The sequence below is a fragment of the Anser cygnoides genome, chromosome 21 (genome assembly GCF_040182565.1).
Source record: "Anser cygnoides isolate HZ-2024a breed goose chromosome 21, Taihu_goose_T2T_genome, whole genome shotgun sequence".
NCBI classification, from domain to species: Eukaryota; Metazoa; Chordata; class Aves; order Anseriformes; family Anatidae; genus Anser; species Anser cygnoides.
This window is the reverse complement of record NC_089893.1, coordinates 7,034,173-7,054,522: the sequence shown is the minus strand read 5'-3', so window position 1 is coordinate 7,054,522 and position 20,350 is coordinate 7,034,173. Positions and strand designations below refer to the sequence as shown.

At 56.3% G+C, this 20,350-nt stretch overlaps 1 protein-coding gene across 12 annotated transcripts in view; it reads left to right on the top strand.

The window, feature by feature from the left end:
- Nucleotides 1-17,377, top strand: part of LOC106040563 (protein CEPU-1) — a 336,971-nt gene extending 319,594 nt beyond the window's left edge. For 10 of the 12 annotated variants that reach the window (XM_048063493.2, XM_066981348.1, XM_048063496.2 and 7 more), the window contains 5 exons: nucleotides 10,224-10,358; nucleotides 11,015-11,135; nucleotides 12,045-12,196; nucleotides 15,102-15,134; nucleotides 16,543-17,377. In XM_048063493.2, the coding sequence (XP_047919450.2) occupies nucleotides 10,224-10,358; nucleotides 11,015-11,135; nucleotides 12,045-12,196; nucleotides 15,102-15,134; nucleotides 16,543-16,643 (542 nt within the window). In that variant the 3' untranslated portion in view covers nucleotides 16,644-17,377. The remainder of the gene's footprint in view (nucleotides 1-10,223; nucleotides 10,359-11,014; nucleotides 11,136-12,044; nucleotides 12,197-15,101; nucleotides 15,135-16,542) is intronic. The other 2 variants (XM_066981346.1, XM_048063497.2) reach the window with 1 other exon arrangement.
- The last annotated feature ends 2,973 nt before the right edge of the window (nucleotides 17,378-20,350 follow it).

Below are 20,350 nucleotides of genomic sequence, written 5' to 3'. Positions count from 1 at the left end.
CTTAACTGAGGTTACAGCCATTTAGCGTTTTGGATTGAAATTGCGTCTTAAGAGCTTGTCCTGCGGAGAAAGCCTTTGGGTTTAAATTTGCAGCTGGAGGGACCCCACGGTCCCGGCCACCAGCAGCTGTTTTGCGGACAAATGCGGAGGAAAGTGGGGCACCACAAGTTGGGTCAGGGCTGGGGATGCTCTTGCCCCCATCACGATGCAGGCTGGAGGGCGAGGGGTAGATCTTGCCACCGTTATCCCCATCGCGATACCTGCGACAGTGACCCCCCATGGCATTTTTTTGGGGTGCTTTGCACAACTTCTGTGAACAGCAGGCAGGAGCAGCTCGTTCCTTGGTGTTAGCCGGGGCTGAGCCTTGCGCACCGCGGCTTCTCCTCGAGAAAGCTGCCAGCAATGGGACGGGCTCCAGGAAAGCCAAGTTGCAACAGGATTTAATCGAGGAGCAGAGCTCCCGCAAACAGGATGTGTGTGTTTGTCTGAGTGATTTTCTCCAGGAGCATCTGTCACTCTCAAACATCCCGGCATCATTGCGGCAAATTATTTAAACACTACCCACTGTACCCCATCTGTCAGCCAGCCCCTCCGCACGTATGGGGCCCTACCTTGCCTCTTCTCCAAAGGAACTCGCCGGCAAAGGCTGAGAGCCAAACAACAGGACAAATTAAATCAAAAGCACAGCTTCGGCACCCAGGGGGAAAATGCACATCAGCTTTGACTTATTGCACGGCGCACGCTTACAAGAGAGAAGCAGCGGCTTTTGTCACTGCAAGGGGCCATGAAAAATGAATTAGGGCCGCTGCTGGGAGAGGGCATGCAGGAGAATCCTTCATTCTGGCGACACTGTCCTCTCTCACCTTGCGAGCAGCAACGGGCAAAAATGGTGGGGAGGAAGAGAGAGTAAAGGAGGAAAGGCGAGGGGACGGCTTGGGCTGCAGGCAGGGATGGAGAGGCTTGGATGCCCTGAGAGCGGCATCGAGGCTCGAGCGGGAGCCCAGGGCGGCCGTGAGATGTTGGCTCATCAGTAACCATCAGAAGAAAGCTTCGCTCCGTTCCCGTGGGGCTCCGTGTGAGCATTTTTTGGTTTACATTGGGCCTTTTGCATGTGCGCCTCCATTGAAGCAGAAAAACTGCGTGGGAAGTGACTCAGTGCTGGTGGCAGCGTCTGCACTGTCAAACCTCTCCTCTAGGACCCTTGGTGCCACCACAAACGCCACCACCTCACCCTCTGAGCAGGTAGACACCGAGGAAGAAGCTGGCTGGCTCCATGCTTGTGATAATACATCAGTATCTTGAGGAAAACAGCCCTCCAACAAGCCCTAAGCCCATCTTTGCTACAGGTCTGATGCCGCCTAAGTGCTTGGTGACCTGCAGCCGCTGCTAATTTCCTTGCAGCATGTGGTGGCCAGCCCGGCCCCTCTACTGGCTCTGGGCTTTGTGAGCAGCACCTGGGGAGGAGGCAGGGGCCGGGGAGCACCCATCTGCCCATCCAGGGTGCTCGCTGCCACTTTGCTGAGCCCCGAGAGGCTTCGGAGCCAGCCCTGCTCTACCACGCATGGAAATGAACGGGCTCATTCTTTACGCGCCTCGTTTGCTCCTGAGTTAGAGCCTCGTTCAAGGGTGGCTGGTCCCCGAGTTGTTGTGTCTTGTGTCTTTAAATATTAATTTCCATAATCCTTTTATTTCCCAAGGAACTACTTCTCACAAACAAAGGGTTTAATGCTCCTTTTTTATTCCCGGTAACAAATAAGTCACATGAAGCTCGCAAACATCCTGGCCGCAGCCAGCCGCGCGCACAAGCAGCAGCAAACCGTGCTGAAGTCACGGTGTGTGGGATGGGGAGGACGAGAGGAGCATCCCCAAGGGATCACGGGTCTCACGGTCACATCATCCCGAGATGCTCAGCCCGACAGGGAGGGCAGGGGCTCGGCTGCGCTGGGAAGCCCCCGTGCAGCCCGGGATCCTGATTTTTTTCCATCTTGGCACCTCTGACGTGCCTTTTTGAGATGGAAGATTTGAGAGCCGAAGGCTGGGCAGCACAATAGAAGATAGACTGCTTGTACCTCATTGTGTGGAGAATAGATGGGCTGCGGGCTCCCGGAGAATAGGAGCTGCCACTCAGGTGGCTTTAATAGAACAGGCGGCAGATAGATTTCAATAAAAGAAATGAGTATAAATATTGTTAGCGGAGAAGAGAGGGAAAGTGAAAAAGATCTTGTTTGACTAGTCACAGTGGGAAACTTTCAAGGACTTTTAAGCTAAAAACTCTGCACAATGGTGCTATAATGGGCGGCTCGGCTGCGGCTCACGGCACCAGCAAGGCGAGCGGACCGGGCAGGCATCCCCGGCGTGGTGCGGCTTCATGCAGGAGGTCCGGCTGCTGCATGGCACAGGGGTGAGGTGGTTGTACCAGGGAACCCGCTCACTGCTGTCGGCACTGGGTCACCTCCTCCATTTTAGCTCCCCGTGCCTTGCGTTGGCCGTCCGTGGTGTGGATGGTGGATGTGGGTTAGGCTATAGGGCTGTGCATATAGGCTGACCGGCTGGGGGTAGGCGATGTGATGGCATCAGGAGGGTCTCTGCAAGCTGCATGTCCCAGTGGGCAGTGAGATGTGCTGCACATACCCGTTTAGTGGTTATCTGGGTTGTCATAGGGCAGCAGAGAGCCAAGCGTGGTTTTGGGGCTGGTGGCAGATCGCCGAGCAAGCGCAACCACAAAGGTGGGACCCGTGAAAGATCCAGCTCTGAGCAGCACAGAAAGTTGGAGGGCCTGGATGAATGTCTTCCCCAAAGCAAAGAGAGGGGTTCTGGCAGCAGGCTGCGGAGCTGCAGCCTGTGGGATTTGTTCCTGGTCATGTTTGGAGGACACCTGCAGAAATCCCTCGTCCTGTCCCCATGCTCACGGACAGCCCATTGTTCGGAAACACTCACCGCTGTGTGCATCAGCCCAAAATCACACTCAGGGGTCTGCAGGAGGCTCCTCCATCGCATCTCAAGAAGAAACAGAAGGCATCATCGGCTCCCAGCTACACCCAAAATAGCTGAAAGGAGCAGAAAAACCCAGTGCATCTGCCGTGACGCAGGGCCGTGCATGAGGACAGGCTCCTGTGGCCCAGAGGAGGAGGGGACATCGATCCCGTCGCAGAAGGACTTCACGGCGAGTGTGGATCTATCGCTCAGCATGTGCACCTGCCTGGGGGCACCCCGGAGCCCCCAGCACAGCGGTGTCACCGGCTGCCTCGCTCTTTTGCAGCCCACAGAGCCGTGCACGAGGACGCGAAGCAAAATTGGATGTGAAAGTTCTGCCGAAGCCAATTCAGTGAAGGGCACAAGCAAGGAAAACACAGTGTTTCCCCTCGGCTTGGTGACACCGGGCGCAGTCGGTGACTGTCACCTGCCCTGCGTTGGTGGAGGTGGCTTCTGCAAAGCTCCTGCACTCGTGAGCACTGTGCCAAAGCCAGGCTGTGGGAGCACCATGCCCTGTGACTTCACATAACATAAAGCCCTAGAAAAACATGAATTAATACAAAAAAAAAAAAAAAAAAAAGTACACACATGTAAGGTGAGAGATTTCTTTCCTTGCTATCAGGAAACTTCAAAAAGAGAGAGACTTGGCCCTATGTAAGCACGCCTGTGATCTCTGATGGCTGTGGGCTGATTTCTGGGCTCACCATCGTTCTTCTAAGGGCTTGTGAGAAGTGAAGAGTGGGTGCTCGGTGTCCCCCCAGGAGCTGGTGCTGGAGATGTGCTTCCCAAAGGGGTCACCCCACTGCGGGCTCGCAGATGGAGCCCATGGCATGGGGCTGCAGTATTCTTGAGAGGAGGGAAGGCGCGCACCATGCTCGCCTGGGTCGATAGGGTAATCTTCAAGAAATCATTTTTTTACTGATTGCTTTGGATGATTTCCAGCAGGTTAATTACCCCAAATCTTTCTCCATCGGAGCGTGGCGGCGTTAAGCCAGCACCAGGGAGTCGGAAAGCGGGGGGACGTGGAGGTGAGGCTGCTGGAGCGGGTGTCAGTGCCCTAATCAGAAGAACAAGGGAAGTTTTGAAACGCCCAAACTCAGCTCCTTTTGTGTTAAATGAGCAATCAGGAGCAGGTAATACTGGTCAGTAAGAGGTGAAGCGGGTGCTTCCCCTACCCACGGCCAGGGCAAGTGATGGAGGCAGCTTTTGCTCTTTCCCCACGTTCACAGGGCTGTGTCACTCCTGCACTGAGCACTCAGTTTTGGGGCATTTTGGTGTTTCAGGGTGGTTTCCTTCCTCCTCCTCTTTCCCTGCTCATCAGGAGCTGAGCTGCCCCTGCTTAGGTACTAAATCACCCGCGCTGCACTTTCCCACCCTCTGCCGCAGAGGGGAGGGGGGAATCAGGTCTCGGACGCCAACAATTCTCTCTTATTACCTTTGTATATTTTATTTATTTACTATAAACTGTTATAAGAAGGCCATCACCACCGCATCGGCATGACGTGGGAAATAAATGGCTTTTGGTTTTAAGAGCGTCACTTTGAGCCGGGAGTCTGTGCGATGTTAATTTTTATTGCCAGAAGTAGTCATAAATTGATAGTTCAGAATCGCTGTAGGGGCTGTAATTAACTAGTTACTATTTCACCTCCAAAAGGAGCAATGTTTCACACTCTTACTTTCACTTATCTGGAATCAACCCCTGTCAACATCTGCTGAAGCCAGTATAAAGATTTATAGACCTTGGAGGTAAATATTGACTAATAGGCAGCTTGGCTTAATGTTCACCTTGAAGGACAATAAATTGTGCTATTGATTTGAAGCTAGATGTCAATATCTGCATTGTTGTAAACATTTTAATAAAATTATCTCCATAAAATATTCTCATTCTCCGGCCAGCCCGGTTGGTGCATGGCAAGCGCAGCGGCGTGGCGGTGCCTTGGGACCAGCACTGGGAATTTGGACATCGAGAGCCCATGGGGAGACCAAACTCATAGTGCAGCCCTGCTTAGTGCCACGGGGCTTGGAGAAGGGGCGAGGAGCTAATGTGAGGCCCAGCAATATCAGCAGCAGCTCTGCTGGGAGCCCTGTGTTGCGGGGAGGTGTTAGCAAGCTCCTCGGGATGCTGCAGCAAGCTGCCTCGCTGCCGTGCCGGCGAGGTTTTGCTAACGGCATCGCGGCAACGTTCAGCCAGGGAAGCTGGAAGCAACATGTCCCAGAGACCTGAACATGGGCACAACAGCGAGCCGGGGGACGGTGGCACGTAATTAATTTGGGAACATGTGTTCGCTTTCTGGTGAGTTATTATCTTGTCAGAGGCTCAATGGAAACAAACGGGTGGGAGGAGGCAGAGGGGAGGCGAGTCGGGCTGGGAAAAAGAGGAGCAGCAAGGGAAGGAGAACGGCAAGGAAGGAGGACTATGGATGTCTGGGGCCCCTGATCTCCTCGTGCCACATCACATGTGCTCCGTGAAGGACCCCAAGCATCTCTCAGCCATTTTTGGGGGTGGCTTATTGCTCCATGTCAGAGCAGGATCTCACCTTGGTCTGGCCAGATCCTCCCATCCCAGCTTCCCCAGCACTGCAGTGGCCACGCTCCTCTCCTCCAGGGGCTTTGCAAAGCGTGGCCCCAACTGCTGCCTTGTGGATGGCAATCTTTCAAATGTACCAGCAGCAGCCGATCTCTGCCGTGCCACGCGAGAGCCGTCGCTCGGTTATTTATACCGCTGTGCTTTGGGCTGCTCGCGGCCGTCTCTGGTGAGGCCGTGCTGGAGGCTCCTGAATGCCACGCCAAATGCTGCCGAGCATCCCAGCTCTGCTAATGATGCGGGCCACTCGTTACGAGTCTGTCCAGGCTGTTTTGCAGCTCCGGGCTGAGTTTTCCCCTCCATCCTTTGTGGTTTTGCTTCCCCTTCCCTGAGCCTTGGATTTTATGGACAGCTGCAGAGTCACAGGGCTGCCAGAGGAAGCCCTACCTAGTAGGTGATGTGATGTGTACACCACACAGGGGGATGCAGGCTCTGGTTTTCCAGCTCCCCTTCCCCTGCATTCCTCCCCAGGCTGGGTTTTTGGCCCCTTGTCCCTGTCCGTGCCACTCTTTGTGCCCCCACTTTGCAGCGGGTTAGTCCCTCATCCTCAGCGGATGAGCGAGCTTTGTTCTTTGGAGCCGTCAGTGGCTGTTCCATTTCTGCCCTGTGTAGTAGTATTATTATTATTATTAATAATAATGGGTGCTAGCTGTGCTGGTTTTGCAGCTCCTGAGGAGATGAGAGAGCTCTGCCATTAATTCCTGCAATATTTCAGCCACTAATTGTGCTCAGGCAGAGGCAGCCTTGAGAAGTTCCCGAAATTGGTTCAGGTGGAGTTGCCAAGCTCCAGGCGGTGGTGGAGGAAGGGGGAGCAGTGGCTGGGGTGCTGATCCAGGACCCCGATGCCCATGTGTTGCCCTGGCTTCGGCCTTGTGTGCCCTGTGGGAGGACTGCATCGCAATCCCGAAGGGTGTCATAAATGCGAGACCGGTCGCAGAAACAGTCCCCATCCAAAATCCGCACTGGGATGGCAGGGTTATGCCTTGCTCCTAAGCTTTGGGAGCTGAGCTTACCCCAGAGCAGCGTCTGTGTTCCCGTGCAACCCAGCGTGTGGATAAATGTCCCTGCCGTGCCCCACCGGCCCCAGGGGACCCCGGAGGACACGGCGACAAGTGCACCCTATTGCTTTCAATAAAGCGAGGGCTGTGCTTACAGACTGTGTTTGCTTCACCCTGGCCCTGTTCCCCAGGTCCCGTCTATTTGTTTTTCCTTCCCTGGCAGTCACTAATGAATGAGGTTTGTCCGGATATCAACACGACCCCCCCATTGGAAGCAAGAAAAAAACAGAGAGGCCACAGAGCGGAGCGGAGCGGCAATTGCTCCCGGTCTGTGCCTTCACCTGTCGACCGATGTGGGCACCGGCACGATCCAGCAGTGCCGGCTGCAGCAAAGCAACTTTATGGAGCTGTTTTTTTTTTTCCCAGCAAAGCCCGTTTTGCAGGAGGGGATGGGAGGACGTGAGCCAGAGCTGCTGTTTCCTCGCATACCGCGCTGATTTTTGAGCCCATTCATTTCCAGTGCTCTCAGCTGGAGCAGCGCATAACAAGCTGCATGGCTTCTCTCTTTATTTACTGCCACTTCCCCATCAGAAGAAGCTCTCGATATAAAACCCAAGAAGTGTTGGGTATCCTGTTCATTAAGCCCTCTGGCAGGCAGGCACTGAAAGGAGATGAGACGAGACTTCCACGCTTAGCGTCTGCCCGGCCGGCTCCGAACCAGGCACAAATCAGCTCCGGCACCGCGCACTGCACGACTGCAGGAGCAATAAATATATGGGCATCTTGTGGCTGCACGGCTTCTGTGCCTGTGTATGTAACCATCTCGGCTGGCCTGTGTGCACGTAGGATTAAAGTCAGGCAGGTAAAGGAGAACACCGGCCCGCACCCACCCGGCACTGCCTGTTTTGCCAGTGCCCTGGGGCAGGGATCCCTCCTTTCCCCTTTACCTTGCCCCGGGGTACCTGGCACTAATGAGGCTGTGTCCAGCGCAGGCATGGTCTTCATAACGATATTATTGTCAAGTTCCCGTGCAAAGAACCATGTTTTGGTAACTTTGAGGGCTCTCTGTGTCAGGGTCGATTACATAAAGCCAAAACCCCACAGGTGCCAATGCAAAGTGTGTCAGACCCCAAAACCCCGAACACTCTGCGTCTCCGCAGGCCAATTACCGGGCACTTATTTCAGACTCCTGCACTCCACAGACACACAGGGAAAGCCGAGAGCCTTCATCTCTCAATTTCCCGAGCTTTTGCAGGTGCCAAGCTGACCCTTGCCGTTACTTTAACAAAGTCTTCTGCTGGGTAATGAAACGCGCTCGGGCTGCCTTGCTCCCGGATCAAACCGCAGACGAGGACCGCGGTTCGGCTACGGCGAGCGATAATTCTTGCCGCGTGCGAGCCAGCTCCCACGCGCTCGGGGAAGGGCTCTGAAGCAGAGAATTATCTGGGCCTTTGCATAAACCCGAGTCAGATTTGCACGCAGAGCATCTGAAGGCCACCGGCTGTGCCGTTATTTTATCAGCAGGCAGCGCTGTGCTACTGAGAAGCCAATTCTGGGTCAGCCATAAAAGGGATCTTTTTTTTTCCTTCCCTCTCTCTCTCTCTCTCTCTCTCTCTCTTTTTTTTTTTTTTTTTTCAGCCCACATTGCTGCAGGCCCAGTGGATATAAAACTGTAATTTTTGTGTCTCCAAAGGATATTGATTTTGGGGTAACGCCTTCATATCTTGCCCTTCAGTTGCGCTAAGTAGTGATGAGCTCAGCGGGTTTAACCGTGAGCTGCTCCGGTGCGATTTCAGCGCGGGGCTGAGGATGCAGGTGGACGGCAGCAATTCATCACGGCGGGCTGCACGGGAAAAGTCGTGTCACCCCTTTCTGGAGTTCATGGGACGGGGATGGGACGTGGGGCTGCCTTCCAGGCTGGATCAGCACACGACAGTGTGCTGCCTGAGCACGAGGGGGCTTCGGTCAGGCTGCTGAGCACAGGGAGAAGGCAGGGTGGGCTGGGGAGGGAGCAGAGGATGTGCAGCACCCCGGGGCTGCGCGATGCCAAGGCAGCTGCTGCTGGTGCAGGCTGTGACCAGCCCCCTGTGAGCTGGCAGGAGTGACAAGTGGGATTTGGGCATCAGGATCTCGTCAGGGTGCTCGCTGCGGGAGTTGGCCTGGTGTAGCCGTACGGTGGCATTAAACAAAATGCACCAGTGCTGGCTGAGGCCCTATATGCAACCCCCATTTAGGTGTGCGTACAAGGCAGCCGCCTCCACGGGTGGCGGCGTGTGACTGCGCTCACTATTTCAGTACCATGGGAAGAGGCACTATAAAAGTACGAGCTGGTGGGACACGGGCAGCGTGCGCCCCACCGGGATGCTCCCGTGCATGCATTTTGCATGCATGAGTTGGGAGCAAGATGCACGCGGTTGACCGGCCAAGCACATGGAGCCACCGCAGCACACACACCGTGGTCCCCGGGTGAAAGTGAGGGCCAGGGTGGGATCGCCCGGCCCCTCTGGCCAAGCTCGACGTGTCCCCAGGGAGCGGGGACCTGCGCCCGGCCTCGCTGCCATTGGCACTCACTCCCAGAAACAGCTGTCCAGAGCTAATTTATTTCCTAATGCTGCAGCAATGTTAATTTATAAATTACACTGGTAATTCAAGCTATTATTAATTTCAGATGGTGTAGGGCAAGCCTAATTAAAATATGACACCAATTGCCACACATATGTACCAAGGACTACCGTTTAAAATTTATAGGAATATTAAGTGTGACACCGGTCTCGGAGATGCTTCACGCCGTAATTATCACGTCTCAGCTGCAGGAGATGGGGCGATGGGGAGGTGTCGAGGAAAGGAATAAGATGCCGCCTCCCCATTTGGGGCTGTTTAAAACCCGCTCGTGCTGTTGGTTCGCGGGCGAGCTGTGCTTCTGCAGGATGTTTAGCAGCCCCGTCCTAATGGCCGCGTTTCCTTTTTTAACTCGGTGCCTGCTGTAAGGCCGCGATCTCCATCAGCCCAGCGACTATCGCAGCCCAGCACCTGTGCCTGGCCGGCTGGGCTGCTGCTTCAAAGAGAAGCAGGCTTCGGCACGGCGCAGGGGATGTAATGTGCAGGACAAAAGGAAAAGCTGCTGCCTGCATCTGGCCGGGTTTGAGTAAAGCAGGAGCTGTGGTGCAGCACGGGGGAAAAGACGGGGTGGGTGCGTGGTGGGTGGCTCCGCTGGGCGCTGGAGAAAGGTGGGTGGTTTTGAGCCTGGAGTGGCACGGGGAGAGGGACAAAGCCTTTCAGGTGAAGGGTGGTTTCGGTACCGAAACCGATGGGAGAAAGCTGGCCATGAGTTAATTGAAGCTGAAAAATTAAGGAGAGGTTTCTGTGGAGAGCACGGAGAGCCTGACAGCACCTCCAGGCTGGAGGGTGGGGTGGGATGAGTTGGTGCAGGTTTGGCAAGGACCACCATGCCCATCCTACACTTGCTGGGGACAATATCCTCAGCAAGCGATGCTCTCAGCGGGGCTGGGGCCAGTGCAGGGCTCCAGATCTCGCAGGCACCTTCCTGGCAGGGAGATTTTGGGCTAGGACTCTCACAGTGGGTCCTGGGGCTGTGCGACACGGTCGCGGGTGGGCAGAGGCTCGCCGCGCCTCCCCTCGCTCACAGCCCAACCCCTCTGTCCCCGCAGCCGTGGGCTTCATCAGCGAGGACGAGTACCTGGAGATCACGGGCATCACGCGGGAGCAGTCGGGCGAGTACGAGTGCAGCGCCTCCAACGACGTGGCAGCGCCTGTCGTCCAGCGAGTCAAAGTCACCGTCAACTGTGAGTAGCCTTGGGGCTTCTTGGGGACCGGCCATGGGATGGGGCCACCTTATCCCACCCCGAGGGGCTGGGGACATTCACGCTGGGCAAACCCCGCCTTTGGCCCTGGTGCCGAGGCAGGCAGTGGCAGGTTTCTGAGCAGGTGGCGTTTTGCCCTTTTATTCCCCTTTTTTCAAGCTTTTTTTTTTTTTTTTTCCACCTCCTCCTCAGCTGTCTCCTTCAACCTGGGTTTTCCGCCCATGGTGAGATGCTGTGCTGATAACCTCCGGGGAGAGGAGAGAAGTGAGCAGTAAATAGGCATTTTTTCATTTCTAAAAAAAAAAAAGAAAACAAAAGAAAGAAAGCAAGGAAGAAAGCAGCACTGTTTGTGCTCAGAGGCAGAGGTAAACACCCTCCCAAACTCCTCTTGGCCACCCCTTGAGCTGCTGGGCATCAGCAGGGGGATGCAGCTGGTGCCAGAGAGCCAGGGAGCTCCAGTAGAGCTAGGATGTGCTTTGGGTCCCCCCTGCCAAAACCCCCTGGAAAAGAAGTGTGAGAGTAACAGGAGCTGGACATGGGCTCGGAGATGATTTTTCCTCCTGGGACATGGGGAAAGAGAAGGGAGTGAGAGGAGAGGGGTGGGAGGCACCAACCCCCGGCTCCCGTCTTCCCCGCAGACCCGCCGTACATCTCGGACGCGAAGAGCACCGGGGTGCCGGTGGGGCAGAAGGGCATCCTGCTGTGCGAGGCCTCCGCCGTCCCCTCTGCCAACTTCCAGTGGTACAAAGACGACAAGCGGTAAGAGCCTGGGGGACCCGGGGGGCTGGGGAGGGGGCACACGGACCCCCAGCACCGGCAGCTTCGATTTTTTGCAAAATGCTGGAGGCTGAACGGGCTGGTGGCGGCATGCACCGGAGGGCAGGAGCATCCCCAGGCAGGTTTTGGTCTCCATCTGTGCGGGCAGGGCGTGCATCGCTGCTGCCCACGCCTCCGGATTTGGGTCTCACGGTAAATCCCTGCCTGGGGAAGCGTGACAGCAGAAAGCGATATCGGCAGCGCGAAGCTGAGCGGTTAGGAGCGGATGGAAACAGTCATCTTTATAATGCGTGGTGTCGGGCAGAACACCACGGCCCATGTCTCTTGTCAGGCCATGTCTCTTGGAAGGGCAGGAGGAATGTGGTGACACGGGGTTTGTAACACCCGGGGCTGCTCACTGCAGCGCCCGCTGCCCCATCACCTCCCCTTGTCGGGGGGCATGTGGGGAAGGGGAAGGTGCGAGACATCGTCCTCTGGAGCTGGGGGGGACCGGGCAGCCCCCGGGGCTGATGCAGAGGGGGAAGCTGGGCTCAGCTCTGGGGTGGGAGGACTTTCGCCCACTCCCCTCCCCAGGGATGAGTGCCTCCCTCCCTCTGCAGTGCGGCAAGCCCCAGAGCTGTCCCACTGCTGCAGTTCCTCTGCATCTCTGGGGACACCTCCAGACATCACAGGGCTGGCAGCCAGAGAACGGGGTCCAGCAGAGCAGTCCATCTCCATACCTCCCCAATACCTTCCCTGCTCCCTCCTCATCCCTGCTCTGCTCGTCTTCCCCCCCAAGCCCCATGTCCCTGCTGTCAGGCCAGGCTGGAGGACAGGGCAACGTGGAAAACAGCACGAGCTTCTTTCCTGATCCTGTCCCCATCACCTTCTCCCCTTCTGCTCTCCTCCCAGGCTGGCCGAAGGCCAGAAAGGGCTGAAAGTGGAAAACAAAGCCTTCTTCTCCCGGCTGACCTTCTTCAACGTCTCCGAGCAGGACTACGGCAACTACACCTGCGTAGCCTCCAACCAGCTAGGGAACACCAATGCCAGCATGATCCTCTACGGTGAGCGGGGCCGAGGGAGGGGGCTGGGGAAGGGCACGGCTTCCCGGAGCGACCGCCGACATGCAAGGCCTGCAGTGGGAAGCCAGGGCTTTGGGGGAGATTTGGGTTTCCTGCTCATCTTTTCTAGCCCAGTGCACGGGTTGGAGGCTCACAACTTGGGTTTTGTGTGTGCCACTGCCTAGAGGCGTTGGGCAACTTTTTGGCATCCGCCATCGAGGCGAAGTTAAGACCTGGCTGCAGGTTTCCGTCATCTTGCTCTGATGAACGCCCAGAAGAGGCTCCGCTTGAAAGCATCCCCTGGTTTTTGTTTTGGGAGGAGAGATGGCACACAGCAAGGTGCCCAGGCATCATCCCCCCTCTGCCAGCCATCCCTCTGCACCGTACCATGGCCACGGGGCCATTTCCCTGCAAGGCATACAGGACAGGCGATCTTCGCTGTTGAATCCTAGAGGAGAAGCAGGGCTTGGGGACTTCTGTCCTCTCCCAGCTTCAGCCCCGCTGTTGTCCTCGTCCTTGCCACCCATCTCCTTCCCCAGCCTGTCCCGGGCTCACCTTAGGTTTGCAGCGAGCTGGCCGGTGTGTGCACAGTGTGTCATTGTCACCCCTTCCACATCATGTCCTGTTGGGGACACCGAGCAGAAACCCCCGGAGAGCACCCATGTGGCAGTCCTGCCCCGTGGTAACAGTGACCACGGGTGACGTTAATCCCAGCCCACGTTAAACAAACCCCAGAGTGGTGCGGAGGTTGGAATTAGTCTAAGAGGGTTTGATGGGAAGCACCAACCTGCTCTGGCCTTGAGCTCTCCTGGCATTGCAAACCCTCTCCTAGCATGCGTGAATCATTTAATGAAGCCCAGAGGTTAAAAGGAACCCCTCTTGTGTAGGAGAGAGGGCTGCAGCAGGACCCCAGTGTGTCCAAAGGGACCGGCTCAGCTGGCTTGTACGTCTGCAGTGACTTAAAATAATAAATAAAAGGAAAACAAAATAACAATTAACGCCTTGTGCCGGGGGTGCGGCAGGAAAGGTGTCTGGAAACGCGGTCGTTTTGCTGCTGTCCTCCTGCATTTCTCTGCCCGTCAGGTGTCTTATCCTGGCTTCGTGTACGCGTGTGGGAAGCTGTTTTGGGGTCACTGCGAGTTTGTGTGGTGCCCAGCCCTGCGGGGTTCACCGAGCATTTCTGTGCCATTCGTCATCTTTTTGCAATGGCAGCGTAACATGTGGTGTAACCCCCCAAAAGCCGTGTTCTCCCCCCAAAGGTGTGTTCCCCTCAAAGATGGCTGCTGCACTGGCTGCTCAGGGCTGGCAGGCTGCACACAGCGGCGCAAGGTGCCCAGGGTCCCAAAATATGTGGGGGCTCATCCTCCTCTCGTGTCGGTGCCAGCCGTTGGGTTGTGCTCCCTGAAGCGAGGGCAAGTTCCCGTTGCTGACGCTCAGGTCTGCGCCCGCAGCCCCCGTGTAGCACTAACCTTGGGTGTTAATGAGCACAGCGATCGTTTTTTTTTGCAGGGAAAAAAAAAATCGGTGCTGTAAGTGACAGACATTAGCATTGTTACCTGGCGGTTAAAGCCATCATTAGGGTTGCTTAGAAACTATCACAGCTTCTTCCCCACCGGGCTTTCTGGTAATTGTTGTCCAATGACCCCATTTTTCAGGAGAGGGACAGGACACCTCCGGGGCCACGTGCTTCTGCTGGCACCATCCCTCCCCAAATTACCCATACAGCCGGGGCACCTCTATTAGGTCCCAGGCTGTGGTCTCCTTACTGGGGTACAGGATTAAAATCTCAGGTATCCTGAGACCTCATACAAGGGCTCATACTCTCACCTCCCCAAATTGAAGAGGACTTTTCTCTGCTGATGGCTTTGTGAGAGCTGCCCGTTATTTGGGTTCCCATCTGCTAAAGGTGTTTGGTGCGCACCGTAAGGGACGTGGGACGTGGGGAGGTGTCGCACAGGAGCCTCAGCATGGCACAGGCACCCCTGAGATGCGTCGGTCTGAGCGGTCATCCCACCGGGGAGGGAATTTGGAGCCCTCTGACCACGCGTAATTTCCGTGAAGTTGGCTCAATGAGCCTTTCCCTCCCGTTAATCAAGTCTCCTCCGGGGCCGACGGCTCCCCAGGATGCCCTAACCTGCCGTGGTCTGGAGCAGGGGACCCGGAGGGATCATGACAGGCAGGACGTCCCCATCACCTCACGCTGGGGGCAAAATCCCCCTATAATTCCTGCCCGTAGCTCCGTTTCCTGGGGTGTGTCTTTATTTTTCACAGCAAAAGCAGAAATGGAAACCAGGTGCAATGGGTTCATTACCTCTTGGAAGAGAAATGTCTCATCCCTGTGGTTTTGGGGACAGTTTTGTGCACATCCCCTCTTCCCTGAGGCTGAACGAACCTTTGGGGGTTCTCCCCCCCAAATACAGCTTTAATCCACGTCGGTACACTGACATGAGCCTTTCCAGTGCCTTGTGACTGACGCTAGCATGGAATACATCTTGTAATCCTTTTTTTAATCTATTTTTTTCAGGGAGGTCAACTGGTGCTTTATCTAACATGTAGCAATTCTTATTATAGGCCTTCCACCTAATTCAGTGGCTCATTTGATGCTGTCTTTAATGTGATGAAGTGCTCTGAAATCAAATAATTTTCTTGAGTCGGGGAAAAAAAAAATAAGCCCACTCCTGCTCCCCTTTCGTGCAATCCGTGTGGATTCCCAGAGGCTGTTTTGTGCTAAACCCCCCCGGGAAGCCCCCTCGGTGTCCCTAGGTGAGCAGGGCTGGATTCGGGTGGCAGCATCACACGTGCTGTTCCCGTCCGCTCGTCTTCCCCACACCGAGGGCAGGCTGGGCAAAGCATCTCGAGCCTGCCACTGCCCCTGTGCCTTAACCTTGACTTGTTCTTTGATTTTTAGAAGAGACAACAACCGCTCTGACACCCTGGAAAGGTCAGTAACCCGTGCCCCCGCAACGCCAGCGCTCCCCCTACTCCGTTTCCCCGCGGGTCCCTGCGGCTCCCGCCCCCCCATCCAGCGAGCGTCTCCCCCCAAAACCTCATTGCTGCAGCTCCTATGGCCATGGTTTTTGGGGCTGCTCACAGCTTCCCCCTTGCTGCTTTAGTGTAGCCACTCTGGGTTTAGCAGCCCTCCTGTTTCTGTCCCTCCTGCTAGACTAACGTGGCCACCTCGGGCCACCTCCGCATGCCGCGTCCCCTCCTCTCTCCTCCCTCTTGCTAGGGCGCAGGCAGGGACGGCTTCGTGGTCCTATTGCCCTGTGTCACCGTGTTGCAGCCAGTCCTTCTTCCTCTGGGATGCTTTTAGTGCTGCTTTAGTGCCTTTCTTTCTGGGATGTGGCAGGGTGGGCAACATGCTGCTCTTCCTTGCATCAGCAGCCCGGGGCAGCGGGTGCTCCCGCCGCCTCCCGCCCCATCTTATCGATCGATCGATCGCTCAGCCGGGTCCTTGGGACCGGCGTCATCTCCATCTGGGGCTCGGTAGCCACGTGGCTTTGTTTGTAAAGCTTAGAGGCCAGCCATCGGGATGAACTCTAGATGTCGGGAGGGATTGGAGATAGCACGGCGCAGAGGCTGCTCTTGTCCCCAGATCCGCCCTGGAGCCTGGCTGCTTGGTGCCGGGAGGGTTTGGGAGTTTGGGGCAGCCGTGTGAGGTGTCTGTGGGTGTGGGAAGTGTGCTGCAAAGGGGAAACTAACAGTTAGGGGTCCTCAGTGCCCAGTAGGGCTGCGGAAAAAGGGGACACGTCCCGGGGTCTTGAAAGTGAGGGTTGACTTGACCTCCTGGGTGGTCCCGCTCGGGCAGGACAATTTGGGGTGTTTCTGCAAAGAGCCACCAGGTCAGGCGCCCCTCTCCGTGGTACACCCAAGCTCCTCACCTTGGCTCTTCTCTTTGCTTCTCCCACCGCCCTCGTCACCCACCTCGTCCTGCCCTGATGGTGCGGGGCAGCGGGCACGGAGGTGGCACTGGTGGGGCACAGGGTGGCTCCGTGGGGGCCGCATGCCACCGGGCGCTGGGTGCGCTGCTGCTGCTGGGTGGTCTGGGGGCACAGGGTGAAAGCTTCTGCCAAACTTCGCAGGTGATAAACTCAGAGAAAACTCGGAGGCCCCTTACAGAGGTCTCTCTGTGGTGCCACATCCAGTATGGGCTGGGGAACCAGGACCGTGATGGGCTCCACGTCCCAAACCCAAGGACATGGGGATGGCTGCAGGCGGGGACCTTTTAGCGGCCACCCCGCTATATACAATAACACCAGGGTCCAGAACAGCAGTATCTTGTCTTCCCTTGCCTCCCCTGCTCGGTGGCTAACACCATGGGTGTTTCTCGCCCCCCCCCCCCCCTGCAGGCCCCGGTGCAGTGCACGACGGCAACAACGGCGCGTGGCGGCGAGGCGGCTGCGCCTGGCTGCTCGCCCTGCCACTCGCCCAGCTCACCCGCCTGTTTTGATCCCCGAGCCGGCCCCACGGAGCGGCGACGACCACGGCCAGCGAGTGACAGCAGAAAGGAGAGGAAGATGTATTCACTGTTTCTGAAAATAATCATAAGAATTGAGAGAGTGTCCGGCCAGGCCTTCTGGGGGAGGGGGAGAGAGGAAAAACACGCAAAAAATGCAAAGTGAATTTGAAAAGGAGGGAAAAAAAAAAAAAAAATTATCCAAGGCTTCCTGCTGAAGATGCAACGCGACTGAGTCTTTTTCTTTCCTCTTTGTTTATTTTTTCGTCCACCCCTTTTTCTCCCCTGTTTCGTCGTTCTCTGCCACGGGCCAGCGCGGAGGATGGGTCGGGCGCAGCGCTGTCCCCCCCCGTCCCCTTCGCCGTCCCCGCTCGCCTGGGGCCCCTCTGTCCGGATGCGCAGGTTTTCTTCTTTGCCGAGATTTCCCCGTCTTCTCATGGACCGTGCCGCCATTTGTGTTCCGAAATATATATATATATATCCACATATACATATATATATATGTATAGATATATAGATCTTCAACAGCTACCACGCCGCCACGAACAGAAAGGGAGGAAGGAGACCGGTGCCGAGCCACGCGTTCATCGTACCCCACGCGGACATCATGAATGATAAGGGATTCTGAGTCACGGTTAATTTTATTAATTATATTTTCTGATATGAGCCTAGAACTCTTAGTTCCTAAAAAACAAAAATGCAAAAAAAAAAAAAAAAGAAAAAGAAAACCAGGAGCTGGGGAGCAAGCGGAGAGAAGTTTGAGGAGGTTTGTGCCGGCTCGTCTGCAGGCGAGGAGCTCGAAACGCCTGAGAACCGCGGCCGACCGAACAGTTCCTCTGGCAGCATTGCCAAAAACGCCGAGGGAATGGACGATGCTCACCACACATCACGGCGGAGGGAGACGCCGAACCTTTTCATGGGATATATATATACAGTATATATAAATATACATATATATATATATAATTTTTTTTTTTTTTGGTTAGCGTTCTAGCCACGGTTCCCAGCAGGGTCCTTCCGCTGCCATTACTGCATGCTGTATATGGAGTTAGGTGTGTATTGGTCCTCCACGAGACGAGAAGAGGTTCTCGGGCCACACGTGCCCAGGTCCCGTCGCCTTTCCGCCCTTGGGTGCCGGGGACGAGGGGACGCGGGCACCCACACAGGGTCCGGGCCCCTCTCTGGCTCCTTTCGCCACGCGGCCCCGGACCTTGGCAGCGGAATAAAGCGAACCGAGGGATGGACATAGATAGAGATCTATATAGCTCAGTTTTATATTTATATATATATATGTATATGTGTGTGTGCGTGCGTGTGTGTGTGTGTGTGTATATATATATATATATATATAAAAAAAAAGAAGGCGAAGTGATTGGCACCCGCCGCCGAGCCATCGGCCAAGCTCCGAGACGCGGGACAACTCGACTCGCTTTATTTTTCGCGGGGGGTCTCTCCTGCGCTTTCTTTTCCTCCTTTGGTTTCCTTTCCTTCTCCGGGGGCGCGCGGCGGGGCCCGGGCGCGGGCGGGCGGGCGGCGAGGGGGCTCTCTCTGCCTCTATCCATTAAAACGATTGTTCCATGTGGCCGCTCCGTCTGCTTGTGGTGCTCTTCGCCCCCGCGCTGTCCCGCCGCGGCCGTCGGGCACGGGGAGGGATGGAGGGAGGGAGGGAGCACCGAGACATTGCAGTGACGGGTGGCCCCGGCGTGGAGAGCATCAGAGGGACAGCACCCCGACCTCGCTGTTGAGCCCAGGTGTGGTGCCATCACAGGTAAGACTTTGGTGAGTAGAGGGTGTGGGATGCGCCTCTGCCCGATTTGCTCCCCTCTCTGGTGGGAACAGAGGGGTCCCGACCTTACGTGGGATTTATCCCCGAAGGATGTGATTTTGGCAGGGGGCGAAAAGGCATTTGGTTAGCACGCGTTGCCCTGTGAGAGGCATTTAATTTTCGTGTTGGGACAGGCAGTTTTCTGCATCCCAGGGGCATGATGGCACAGAAGGATATGGGCAGTGCCAGCCAGCCCTGCCCCACGGGAGCATGCTGGAGCTCTGGTGGTGGCCTTGCCTTGTAGAAACTCTTGCGGCCAGCTTTGTTGTTGCCAGCAGATGTGTATCTGCGCCTCTCCTAGGAAAGGCTGGAGGGAGCTGTTCTTGTCTTTTGGCTCTTGGGCAGGGAGAGTTGACTATGGTAGAGTAAGTCCAGCAGGGAGAGGGAGGGACCCGACCGACCTCCCAGTGATGGCTATGGGGTTAATGGGCCCCCCTCCTCCCTTTATTTTTGAAATTTTGAATTTTTTGGTGCTCTAGCTGAGATATCAAACAAAATGTGGTGCCAGGATTTGAGTGATGAAGAATAAGTTGGGGCGGGAGAGAGAGAGAGAGAGAAGGAGAGATGCTGGTTTATGGATGCATTTATGTGTTTATTTATTTACATATTTTTATTTGTGTCTCTGGATGATGGTAGATGAATGTCATGGCCTGAAATATGCCCTTGGTCCCTCTGGATGTAGCTGTGGTCCTGGTCCTTAGGCACTGGTCAGGTGTCACCGAGGGCCGTGGGGTAAATCCCCGCCGTGTCCTGCGAAGGGAGCCCGCGGGTGCCTTGCAGCCAGGCTCGGTGTCGGGGCCATCTCTGTAGGTCCCTGTGCCCGGCCGCAGGAAGGGGCTGTGCCACCTCCCCCGGCACTCAGCGATGCAGCTGAGGAGTTGTGATGTGCTTTGTCTGACCTGGTGCGTTACGTGTCTGTAGATTTGTTGCTCCACTGCCAGCAGCCCGGCAGAACTGGCACGGTAAACGGGAAGGATTAGCGAGGCTTTCCTTACACCACGCTGGGAGCCAGCTTGTGCTTGTGTTGGTCAGGACAGGGGTTTATTGCTTATACCGCAGCCCTCTGCAGAGCTCCCGGCCAAACCACCAGCTCTGCTGCAGGACCGGGCTGGGCAGGGCTCACCCAGCTCGGGACAGCGGAGGCCAGGCCGATCTAAGCAGTCTCGTGTGGCCAGCAGGGTCCGGCAGGGATGGGAGCAGCGCTTCTCCCTAATCCAGGGCTGGGAGATGCAGATCGGAGGCAGTGGGATGTGTAGGGGCCACAGGCAGGAGGTGAGCACCGCCTTCGTGGCACCTGCAGATGTACCGGACCCATCCTGGCTCCCAGATTATTTTTTTCCCCAAGGAGAGGCCCAAAGCAGAGAGGCTTTCCCAGGGTGTTAGCTGTGGTTCTCGCCCTGCTGAAGGTGATGATGTGAGCGCCACGTTATCCTTGGGTAATGCGGGCTTGGGTCCGCTGGGGTCTGCGTGGGGCTTGGACACCGTCTGCGCTGGTGCTGAGCGCTGGTTTCATGTCAGACGGGTTGTGGTGCCGTTGTCTTCTTGTAAGAGGTGTGTTGGGGGTCTCGGGCTGCCAGTCGGGATATGGGGAGGAGGGGGATGGTGCTATCCGTCACGTCACCTGCAGCCGGACCAGTGCTGAGCGTGGTCAGGGTGAGCTGCACCTCCACCGCCCAGCTCGAGGTGAGCCTGGGGGAGCCGTGGTGGTGCCCCAGCCACAGTTCCTTTGGCTGTGGTGGAGCACATGGGGTGGTCCTCCCATCCCGGACCCCTCTCCGAAGGAGGTCAGTGTGTTTTGGGAAGCACTTACCTTTCCCTGGGGGGCAGCCGAGGTGTCCCTGGTGTGTGGGGCCATGGTGGCTCGTGGAGGTCCCCG